At 43.2% G+C, this 12,264-nt stretch overlaps 1 protein-coding gene across 4 annotated transcripts in view; it reads right to left on the bottom strand.

Annotated features, from left to right (window-relative positions):
* The window catches only part of pcnx1 (pecanex 1), a 47,506-nt gene that overhangs the window by 25,640 nt on the left and 9,602 nt on the right, over positions 1 to 12,264 (bottom strand). For 2 of the 4 annotated variants that reach the window (XM_023286637.3, XM_023286638.3), the window contains exons 5-10: positions 11,409 to 11,474; positions 9,585 to 11,318; positions 6,581 to 6,710; positions 4,371 to 4,564; positions 1,429 to 1,522; positions 240 to 297 (exon numbers count right to left, since the gene is read on the bottom strand). In XM_023286637.3, the coding sequence (XP_023142405.2) occupies positions 240 to 297; positions 1,429 to 1,522; positions 4,371 to 4,564; positions 6,581 to 6,710; positions 9,585 to 11,318; positions 11,409 to 11,474 (2,276 nt within the window). The remainder of the gene's footprint in view (positions 1 to 239; positions 298 to 1,428; positions 1,523 to 4,370; positions 4,565 to 6,580; positions 6,711 to 9,584; positions 11,319 to 11,408; positions 11,475 to 12,264) is intronic. The other 2 variants (XM_055005770.1, XM_055005769.1) reach the window with 1 other exon arrangement.

Raw genomic sequence — 12,264 nt, 5'->3', positions numbered from 1 at the left:
AGAAAGAAGAACAAAAAGGAGAAGGAGGAAACAGCCAATGCAGCAAGAAGGCTGTTTAAACTGACATCGATTCCAAAAATAATATGCAGAAATATGCAAAACTGATGTGCAGAAGACAGAACATTGTTTTTGTCATTGTATGTCCCCTGTTTCAGTCTGTCAGTCTTCTTTCTCTCTCTAAAATGCAAACTCACACTTAGATACAGAGAATAAGAGGAGCTCACTGGTTAGGCACTCACCAGGTCATGAGGGTAGAAGCGAACTGAGGTAGAACTGGAGAGGTGGGAGTCAGTATCCCTGCAGGGCATTAGACAAAAAGGGAAACATGGATGAGAGAAAAGCATCTGCTGCACTTACTGTATTAAACCATGATTCATTTCCTGGTGACCTCAAACTAAATAGCCAATAGGCTTTTTGCTTTGCTTTTGTACTGTACGGTCATGTTTTCTCTAAAAGCCAGAGTTCCAGAAAAAGCCAGGAGCCAGGTGGGGAACTGACTGAACAAAGACCGGCAAAATATGAAATAATAAACTGAAGCTGGGAAACAGATGATGAAAGATACATTCACTGTAGATCAACTCAAGTTAGGATAAGTCATTTTATTGACAGACCTGATTCCAAATGCTGACCAAGCATCAGGGCAACTCACACGTTGCTCAAATCCTTAAAGGAAAATAATGTTTAGATGCTTCCTTGCTGAGAATTCAATAAGAAGGATAAAACCATTTTCAGTGCCTGTAACAGTAAGTTAAATATGAAGCTACAGCCAGCAGCGGTATTCACTTTGTTTAATGGGTTTCATACCGAAAATAAAACTGAAACAAAAATTAAGCAATAATTTAAAAATGGGAGCTATAACAAAATGTTTTATTTTTTCTGCCAACAACTAAAACCTAAATGATCAAGACGGACAATTGGAAAAAAAGAGTGGCAGCATCTGTGGAATAACACACTGCAGCTCCCATTCAAACTTTCTCAAACTGAGGTACTCCACAGGTGACAGAAGCTACTTTCTCAGAGGTATTATCTAAACTACTGTGTTCAAATGACGGATATTGAAATAAACCAGCTTAGAAGATAAATTTGTTTTCAAGTTTTTGCTGCTGTGACTGTCTCATCTTCAGCTCAGTTCATTACTCCCAAAAGTTGAATTTACCCTAAATGCTCAGTCAACTGAAACAAATGGTTTGCTAATTAGCAACTAAAGTCATTCAGCAAAGCAGCCAACAGCACGAAATGCCTTGAAATACTGCTGCCCTCTGCTATATGTGTTTACCTGATGCTGTGTACTTCTGTAACAATGAGCTGACCAGTCTCTATGCTACATGATTAGGAACACAACATGCTCATAACAGCAGCCAGAGGGCGAATGTTATCATCTGAAATCACATTAAACAAATCCGGTGACTTGTCAGTTTTGACACTAACCATATGTTATTGGAGGCTCGTCTGGTTGCAGGTTCAAAATTGACCAGTGACATGTCACATCCGCTGGCCTCATACAGCGAGGGCGTGAGCTTTCCTGCAGAAACACAGACAGAAGCACAGTGAGTCCATGGAAGTCACAAGCAGAGCAGGGCTTCGGCTGTGGGAATAATTTCATTAAACTACATGTTTACATGCCGAGAATTAGATGGCCATGGTAATATTGCTGTGCTCATCTGAGCTAATGAGATTATTGAGCGAAAGTGCCTCCTCCCAGAGAGGCTGCGAGCGACTCAGTCATTTCCTGCTCGTCTTAAAAAGCTGTCAGCTTGTTCCCACCGCACGTCTGCTGCCTCAGTGGAGCTTTAGTCCATTTTATCCTGTGATGAGGTACAAAATTAGGATGTAGATGTAGCGGCTAGGAAGCTCAACAACTACAGAAAGCCAAAGAAACAAAAAAATCCCCGACAGAGAGGCTTATTTCAACAGTACCTCAGAGATTATGAGAGTGATTGGAGTGGCATACTTCAACAACCTGTTCCAGGCTCAATCTAAATCCTCTTTTTAACTTCTCTTGCATTTATGGATATTGCAAGAGACATTTTAAAATGATACCTACAATGCTGCATTATTCCTTGTAGTTCAGGTGGAATACAAAATGTTGCTATGGTAACACACTTCCCTCTCTCGTTAATCTAACCTCGGCTGCGATCCAAATGTTGAATGTATAATGTGAAACTATGGTTATTGAAATTGTTTGGAAAACACTGACAAAAATGTGACTAAGCAAAACTCAGGTGGGGAGATTTGTGCTGTTAGACACATAAATAAAACACAAGAAAACATGTTGCGCAGGAAGTATGACCTTTAAATGAATTAACAAATGAACAAAAAACTCCTTTTTTCTTTCCGTCAGTGAAATAATTGATGGTTTATTGCCTTGTTTTTGTTGATAGTGCAGCTTTTGCAACAGAAAATGGACTCCCAGGAATTTGCCCTGAGACGCATTTGTAGTTATTTAAGGATATTTGATAAGGACATGGCCTATTGAGCAATGAATTTCCCATGAGGAAATCTTCACAGAACTGCAGAAAAGGAAAATATTTTCTTAACACACAGGTGTTGAGTAAACCAGCGGAGATGTGCACTTTGGTTTTCAGGATTGCAATTCGATTTAGAATTGATTTTAATGTTTTATTGCTTGTTTTAAAGCCTACACAGCCAGGCACCAACTTACATGTTTGACATTTTAATTTCTTATGAGCCTGATCGAGCCTTGTGACCAGAGGTGATCGGATTTTTGTTGTTCTTATCTCTCAGGTCGGGCTCACACTGAAGTTTTAAAATCGAGTCGCATAAAAACAAACTTCAAAGCTATTCTTCTCTATTGTCTTAGGCATGCACACAATAAAAGATTGGAAAATAATGACCCATCACACACGACAGGATATTATCAAGATTATCGTGCCAGAGGGAGCGAAGAGGGAGCGCTGAGCCTCGTCACATGGGGAAGCAGCTGTAACCAAATTGGAGACTGTGGAGCAACAACTAATAATATTTTGCCTGGAGAAAAAAACACAACAGCAGAGGGCTAAATGAGCCTGGATGACAAAATGTTCGGGACGATGCAATCAATACGGTTTGGCTATTCCTCAGTGAGAGATGGAAGTGAGATTTTAAGCATCAGTTTTAATATCTGTGGCTAACTTTAGCCTCAAGGGCTGGAATGTCTGTTGCTGCGGGAGCTTTCGTGATAATCATATCCAGCCTGATTTTAACTCGTGCATGTTTGGTATAACTGGAGCAGCACTGATGAGTTTAGGAGGTTTCAGACTGGATTTTACCTCACATTACCAAATAATCTGGGCTGAACACTGACTCAGACCAAGATCCTCGACCAGATTTATCCTCTGAGTTTCAAGACAGGTAAAACAGAGGTAAAATAAACTGAAAGTCCTGTGGTATTAACCTAAAGATCTCAAATTGACAATGCCAGTGTGTTTGAAAACAAAAATCGCAAGGCCTTCTCCTAACTGGTTTATTGTTGCTCTTTTACTTTAATGATCTTACTTTGCTGGCCTGCTTGGTTGTTTTACTTTGCTCTCCTATATATTTGGTGTTTTGTCCACTTGGTATTATCCTCTGCATTTTACTAGCTGCTTGAAATCTTGCTTTCAGAAGATGCATGTAAGTAAAGTTACTATTATTAGTAGTAGCATTCTAAGAACCACATGAATACCATGCATTAACGCTCAAGTGAAATCAGATGCAGACAGACAAATTGGTTTAAAGCTGTGAGGTTCCGAGCACAAAAACACACACTCAGACCATTCTGTGTGTCATAGCAGTAATCTGCTTCTGGTCAAATTACGAGCACAAGCAGTAATCCATTCATCGCTGCTTCAGAGGAGGAGAAGCATATAACAGCTCTTACACAACCTCCACTTTGTTCCACAGTCGCGCCCATTGACGTCCACAGATATCAGTCAAACGCGCTCACGTACAGGCATCAACAGCAATCAGTGACACTGCTGTCAGTGCTGAGGGTAGGAATGTGCTACGCTGTGACCAAAGGTTAACACCTGAACATCCGAATGAGGTCAAGTATTGGCTACAGACACAATATCACAGACAGGGATAAATGGAGCATGGATAACGGCGCTGGGCTTTGACTGATTACGACAGTCCACCGACCGTGGATAATGGTGCTCTGCTATGACTAACTGCAAGAGTCATATCCGTGACCAGCTCTCTTCAAGCAACTCCAAACTCCTCCAAGCTACTGCATTCACTTTCTAACCAAAGCACATCAAAGCAAAACAACACAGCCAAGACACAAATCTGATGACAAAACATCCAAATCGCTCCACCAACTACCAGCCCAGCAATCTTCCCACAGAAATTCCTTTTTCCTAACAGCTCAGCTCTCTTTGAACGCTCCCTACCGAAGTCATCCTGCAAGCTGGTGGCGCCAACAGTTGAGGCCTTGTCCTGAGAACCCTCCAGGTGTGTGCTTCCATTCCTGGCCAGCAGGGAGGCGCTTGCGCTCAGCACTGTCACCTGGGACGGGGTTCTGGATGGCTGACTTTTCACCTGGGAAGTAGAAGGCTGGGAGGCCTGGTTGAGAGCCTCCTGAAGACTGTTGGAGGAGAAGGGAGAAGGGGAGGACATGAGAAGTGGTGGAAGCCAGAGGGTACTGCTGATATACAACAACACAGGCAGAGGGGTGAGACAAGGAAAGTGTACAACAGATGGGATTTCAGGTGATGTGATGCACGTGCACAGTGGAGGTCCCCAAGTCTTGGTCAAAAATACGAGTAAAATGTCAAGAAAATTTTTACCAGTATCATGACTGTTTTCAGACTATTCTATTTTGTCACTTTTACGCTTGATTTAGATCTTGTCATTTCTGTCTACATTGTCAACAATTAGTGTTCACATTAACTACACATATTAGTGACTCGTAGTAGAGGCTAATGGCTACATTTAAAGATAATTTTTCACATTAACTTATTATTTTTATATTGCACGATGGAGCTGGATGAGATTGGTGATGTGAATATGGAAGCTATTTCGAGTACTTTTGAAAGTCAAAAAACAACTATAAATCTGTGTTGAAGTAACTTAACTCTCCATTGTTTTGACTGGATTCTATTCTGTGGAAAATCTATCAAAAGGTGTATGTCCTTTTGGATTTCAGATGGAGATAATCCTCACTAAAACAGATCAATTCTACCACTAACAGAGCGGTAAATTCTGAAGATTTTCATAAAAAATAGTGATGCACAGCTTCCTTCCCTGTTAAACTTAGCCTATATAGTATGTTTTAAGAAATGATAACATTGAGAAAACTGCATGGCAAAGCAGAAGGTGTCTAGTGCACCACTAAGAAAGTTTAAAACAAAAAAGTACAGGGAGTAAAGGGACAGAGGAAGGTGGAGGGATGAGTGGAAGAGGGAACGATTTTGTATTTTGCAAGTTTATTGACCCCTGGCAGGCTGCACACTTGTCTTCCTTACTTAACGTTTTTCAAGGCTCAGCATTTAGAAATGTGACCTTGCAAGACAGATACAGGAAAACATGAAGCCTTGGATAAAGGTGAATAGCTGTTGGCAGCTGTACAACAAAACTGGAGGAGTTTTACAGACCACCAGAAGAGACTGATGTACATCCAGAGAATAAGACATACATTTGGTTGCTAGCACTAACAGCACTGCAACCTTACATGAGTAATAATGTTGTTTTTTAAGATAGAACACTGAGGGGTTTTAAGTTTTCCTTTTCAGGGACAAAGAAGCTGCTGCTGTAACAGAACCTGTGACCTTTCCATTATGACAGAGTGTCTCTAATGAGGCTCCAAGCTCAGGAGTGATAGATCATTTGAGGTATTCTGCAGGGCGGTACTCAATCAGGATTAAAATGTCTCTCTGTCCAAAGACTTTCAAGGTTAGATCCCATGAAGTTAAAAAAAGAGAATGATAAGAGTGCAGAAGTAGCATGCGACCACAATAAAAAAATTTAATGTTATGACAGGAGTGCAATTTGGACAGCAACAACATTTGAATGACGTGATAGCTGGTAATTTACCATTATAAATTAGGTAACATTTCAGAAAAGAAAAAACATTTAATCCATTTAATCATTATATTGAAAACGTTTATGTACTTAGCTGTAGACTTAAGCCTCTGATTTTAAAATGATCAATATAATCTTCAGTATAATCTCCACAGAAAGGTCTTTAAAAAGGGCAAAGCAATGTGATACAGCAGGACGCCTGTATTACTCAACAGCTCATGTGCACATCTGTGAGGAGACGGCGTGTCAGCCAAGTAGATTAGTCGGACCTTGTGGCCCTGTGCCTTTGAATTTGTAAGGACTCCATTCTTTGATCCATGTTCAAAATGTGGAATTTAAAAGATTAGATGGTGTGATAACAGGATGAAAAGAATGAAGTCTTGAGAAAAAGGACGAGGAAAGACACCACATGCAGAGAGGAGACAGCGGTCCATTGACAGATGTCCTGTTTGATGTCATGCACAGCAGAAGACGCAAAAAACTGGTGTTGATGTGGGACAGGAAAGAGCGTCGCCTGGTAACATGCTCATACCAGGCGACACAACGACAGAGACGAGTCGCTGCTCCATGCACGGCGTACCTGAGAGGAGATCCAATGAGGGAGGTGGGCGGGGTGGGGTTACTCCCTGCGTTGTGTCGCCGCCGCACCGCCTGCCGACGAAACGTGCTACGCTCACGGCGAAATATGACCGTCTCCTCACTTCCTGGGGCTGTCATGGTGAGAGACATCATTGGCCAGTTAGATAGGATGCGTTTCCTTTACTTTGAGAGCTTTATGTGGACAGTAGGAGGTGGTATTTCCGTGTGTTATGCGGTTACAAAATATGGTGCATGGACTTGAGCTTGATTCCAAAATGAGGGTAACTATCCAAAAAAAAAAAAGGCACTGACCACAAGCTAACTGTCAGAACAACACCAGAACAGAGTCTTCTAGTGAACTAGAGGTTATGACATAAGCCGCGACTTATTTTAAGAGAGCTTGACAAATTCTGCTGGAAAAAATAGAAAGATCACACTGTGGTCACAAGTGGAACTTAAATGATAATGACTGAAACACTAAATTTGTCTACATGTCCAAAGGTTCACTGGAGTCAGCTACATTAAAGAGAGACCTTATCTTATGGAAGCAAAGGGAACACATTTCTTCTCTCTAGAGTGTTACTTAGTCTGGTGTAATGATTATGTCATGGCAGTCAATGTCTGCTCATACGGTCCAGTCTAGGGATGTTAATAATTAATTGTTAATCCGTTCATTGCCAAAAATAAATTAATGACAACAACAACATATTCATCGATAAGGCAGATGAGAATCAGAAATGTTCTGTAGCACCTGGTTGCACCATGAGGTGGAGCCTCTGACGTTTTAGTGAAATGGAGTTACAGGTGTGTCTGCTGACCGTCCATAAGGGTCACATAAAACAAGCACACCTCCCTGCTGTCTAACTGCTAACTGTGGTGTTGATGAACTCTGCAGCATTAAGTTGTGAAAAAGGTTTAGCTAGCTACCTGAGGCTCATGCTAACTAGTATTTTCAAATGCTAACACAAGCTGAGTGTCTGCAGCTGTAGCTACTAATGATGCTGACATTCAGAAGCTGCAGGACTCTGATTGCATTGTTCTAATACAATATAACGCAAGTTATGAAGTAGATCGTCAACGATCTGCATATATCTGAGTAAATACTGACAGATTCCTTAACAACAAAGTTGCTGCAAAAGCATTTGTGGACATCTGTTTCAGCAGAGCAATTGTTTCCAGCAGCTGGACTAACATTATCTACAGTGAACAAGTCACTCAATCATGTAATTCAGGTATGAGGATTATTTTCATATCAAACTGCTGTGAAAAGATCAATAATATTACAAGTTATTTATTGTGGAAAACTGCAGCTCGTATGCTGCGTTTAATATCTTGTAATTTGTCAGGCCAGTCACTGAACAGCAATTTTAACTAAAATTACTTTCTATTTTGACTTATAATTCAAGTTGCCAGGTGTTCACTTTACCCTTTCTTCAAATTCCTGAAGTAACCGAGTTGATTTGGAGGTAAACATTAAGTGTCAGTGGTTACAACGGTTTTATTAGCATATGGGAAAATGTCCACAGCATTTAATTCTTTTTTTTTTTAACAATAAATTGTTCACATCTCCAAGAATCAGTTAAGGAAATTGTTATAAATACAGTGTGTTCACTTCTTATTTTATTCTCTTCTTAAAATCATTGAAGGGTTCATCTGCAACGTGCTAAAATGGAGGCTAACAGTGACATAAATACAGAAGATTATTAAAAGCAGGAAAGTGACTCATCAGTTTCTGGCTAAAGTTAGTTTACTCTTGCTATGTTTAGGCAGTATTCGCCTCTGGGTGTATGTCAGCTAATAAGACTGTAGTGGAAAAGCCTGAGTGTTTTAAATTGAAAAGATCAGATGCTTACAGCTTTTTGTTTGCTTGATAAATAATACGCAACTTACTCACTGAAAACAGACGAAGGCTTTCTGCAGTAACAGAAAGGGCTCAACAGACATCTTCCAAGTCCAACAAATTCCCATTGATAACACCACAGACAAGTTAAAGTCCAGTCAAGTCAAATATTTTAGCAACTAAACACAACGCTAGATTCAAAACACAATAAATGCCCTGACACTGACTGTGACCCAGCTGGCTTAGAGTCAAATAAATTAAAATCCACACAGCAAGAATCAAATGAGAATACAAAACATGGCATGTTGTGAGCCAACAGTTGATATGTCCAGGCACATCCTGCCTCCCGTTTTGTACACCCCAGGAGAAACACACTCTAGAAAAAGCTGAGAAGAGCCCAAATCATATAAAATACCCACAGCAGACAGAAGCCAAAGACCAAGAATCCAGACAAAGAAGGACCCAGTAAAAATGCAAGATATTAACTTAGAAGTTTGAAGAATGTGGGGGAGGGAATGTCTATTACATGCAGAGTGTATGACACTAATAAGAGAGCTGCTGTTTTTCTAACCTCAGCACAAAGCACACACTGTGCCATCACGCTAACAGCGTTCTACACAGGGAACACCAAGCTTGGGTAAGAATTGTCACTCCATGGAAACTCACCATGGTTACACTAAATGAGCGAGACAGACAACATCTCGTACGCGGTCACACACACAGACACACACAAGCAAATTTGAAGCAGGCCTAATGTTTGGAGGACTACACCCAAAACAGATTCAAGTTTAGCACCTCTACTGTTAGGCTTTTGTTAATAAACACAGAAAGAAAATTAGCAAAATCCATACAGACAAAGCACGTTCAATACATTTCCAAATGATCATTCAGTTATTACCTAAATAATGTTCATCTGCACAGCAAATATAAATAATATATCCCAACTAATAGCATTATCTATACTATGTCTGGGAAAATTAAGTTCTGCTAATAATTCACCAACAAGAGAGCAGACAGAGGCGGTGGTAAACACAACATTTCTTTTGATGCAGTACAGAGTCACTGCACCTACAACAGTAAATGTGGACTAGTCATCAAACTGTAGCGGTAAACCAGACAGAAGGCAATGTGTTCAGTATGTCGGAGCGCTGTCTGTGGTACGTACCCCGCAGGGAAGCAGCAGTGGCATCCTGAGGCTCAGTGAACGCTGCCTGGTTGGGCAGACTGTTTCTGGAGCGGGTCACTGATTCCAGCTGAGAGGCCCGACCCAGCAGAGATGCCGCATCCAGGACTTCCCCTTCTTTGGCTTCCAAGTCCGACTTGGAGGTGGTAAGGGGCCGAGGCCCAGCTGGAGCTCCGAGGCGGCTGGGATCATTAAGGCAGGCAGCCGTACCACTGTCCAGACTCAACACTCTAGCATGCGTTTTGGCACTGCCTGTGCTGGGGGTACGACGGGAGGAGCGCCGCTTCCCTCCGGTTCGCACTCCGGCCTCAGCTTTCACTGTGGCAGAGGAGGAGGAGGAGGGTGCATTGGTGGCAGCGTGCTTGGCTTTCAGGGCCCTGTAGTGGCCCTCTGGAGAGTGGCAGGAGCGGGAGGTGCTAGATGAGCTGTCTGTACTTAGGTGGTGGGTGGAGTGGAGACTGGAGGCACAACTGAGTTCACTCTGATCACTGGAGTCATCCTCTCCACCCCCAGTGAAGACAGCACTACAAGGCTTGGCCATTCCACGCAAAGACATGTAGTCCCGGTGACGGCTGGCATCAAAGCTGCTTGCTCTTTTCTTGCCAGTCCGCCGGCGTCCACTGCGCCCTGCTGACAGAGAAGAAGTCCTCTGAACAGTGCTAGCTGGCTGTGGCTGAATGTCCTCTTTCACCTGATCCTGTTCTGTGGCAGCTACAACTGTTGAGCCATCAGCACTGGTTCTGATGCCGGGCTCTTCTGTGAGTGTGCCAGGTTCTACCAGTTCTTGGGCTCCAGAGGATGCTGTGTCAGCAGTTTGTTTAGCGATCAGCTCATTGGCATGAGGGTTTTTATTGGCCTCCCTGGAGGGAAGGTTACTGAGACCTCGAGAGCTAACACTGCCATGGCTAGAAGTCCTGCCTTCTGCAGCAGCAGCAGATACAGCCTCTCCCCTGTCACGCACACGTTCATCCCCTGAAAGCGAGAGGAGGCTCTCCACATGTGTTGAGCTCGTCTGCTCACTGTGGAAGCTGCTGACAGTGCTGTTGGTGTCCCTGTCTGTGCCGCTGCAGTAGCTCTCTGTGGAGCCACTACTGCGAGTACTCAGGCTCCTCAGGCTTTCAGCACTGCGCTCCCCCCCCTGGGACTTTCCTCCTCCACCAGAGCCCTTTCCACCACCACCACCACCACCCACCTCCATCTGATATAGTCCAGAGCTACCTTCCCCAGCCTCCCTGGAGGCTGAGCGAGCAACCCTGCGTGATTCTTTGTGCCTGTAACCCTCCACTCCAGAGGTGGAGGGCACAGCTTGGTCCTGCAGGTACAGTCGCTCTGCCCCCTCCCTGTCGATGACCCCAGGCCTGTGTGTCCTGGCCGTCTCCAGCTCACACACAGGGTCGAGGCCGCCTCTCCTGGGTGGAGGGTACAGAGCAAAGTCTGGTAGACTCGGGTCTGGGAAAGCAGAACCCGCTGAACTAGAGGTCCGGGGCAGGCCTCGAGAACGGAGCTCCTTCCTAAAGGTCTGGGATTGCATGGATGAGTGAGTGGTCATCTCTGTGTCGCAGGAGGAGTGTGACAGGCTGAAGTGATAAGCAGCAGAGTTACAGAGATCAGCAGGCTCCCTGGACAGCTCTGAAGGACACAAGGAGGTTGACGGCTGCAAGGAGGCGAAGGAGTCGTTGGGAACAAGGCAGTACATCTTTGTGTCGGAGAGCAGATCTAAACAGACACAAACAAAAAACTTATTAAGCAGGGAGCTGAAATGCCACAGTCTCTAACATAGAGTATTTTTCTTACATGTGTGTTTACCATGATCATGGCTGCAGCTCTCAACAAGAGTCAAACTTATGTCATCTGAGGTCTTTCCCACATCTCCTGCAAAGATAAGAAAAAAGCAATCAGGAAATTACAGGTTTAATCAATTATTAATACATTCATAACTGCTATCTTTGGGAATCCACACATAACTGGCCTCTACAGAGGGAAAAGAAATAGACACCCTTGACTTTGACTCAGACATGCTTCTTGTAAATGTGGAACAGCCAAATATAATGGAGGTACGAGTTGTTCTGAATACATTCACTGAATGCCCGAATGTCTGCACAAACTAACATTTTAACAAAGACACAACTGCTTCTATGAGTCTTTGCCATCGCTGTTTTTCAAATCAAGTCTTTTTCACAGTGGCCAACAGCTTTCTATGAGTTTGTGTGAGTGGAGAAGGAAGAGGAGAAGATTTAAAGTAAACCCCTGCAGAGCCCTTGTCCCACTTTGGACCATTTCCTATCATCACAAACTGCCAGATAATTAGAATGGCACCGAACCGGCTTCCTGAATTATTCAGATGACGCAGCCATCGCAGCAACGCTCGGTACAATGGACCCAAAGCGGAGCTACAAGTTCATTTAATGTCGTCTTCTCTGGATTCCAATAAAGTGCTGCTGGAGAATGACTCTCATGCCGGGTCTTACAGCGTATTAGTTTTTATTCCAACCTCAGCAGCGCCTGTCGGAAGCTGCCTCATCCTGGTGTGACTGCTGAGGTCACAGTAATGCTGAGTCAGACTACGACTCCTGTGCAGCCGCGGTGATCATGGTCAAGGATGTGGTTATCCCACAAAAAGAAAATGCAGAAGCAGACGGTAAAACCCAAACCGAAATGCAAT

This window comes from Amphiprion ocellaris, chromosome 20, assembly GCF_022539595.1.
Source record: "Amphiprion ocellaris isolate individual 3 ecotype Okinawa chromosome 20, ASM2253959v1, whole genome shotgun sequence".
NCBI classification, from domain to species: Eukaryota; Metazoa; Chordata; class Actinopteri; family Pomacentridae; genus Amphiprion; species Amphiprion ocellaris.
Note: the sequence above shows the minus strand (reverse complement) of the source record. Positions and strands in the feature narration are given on the sequence as shown.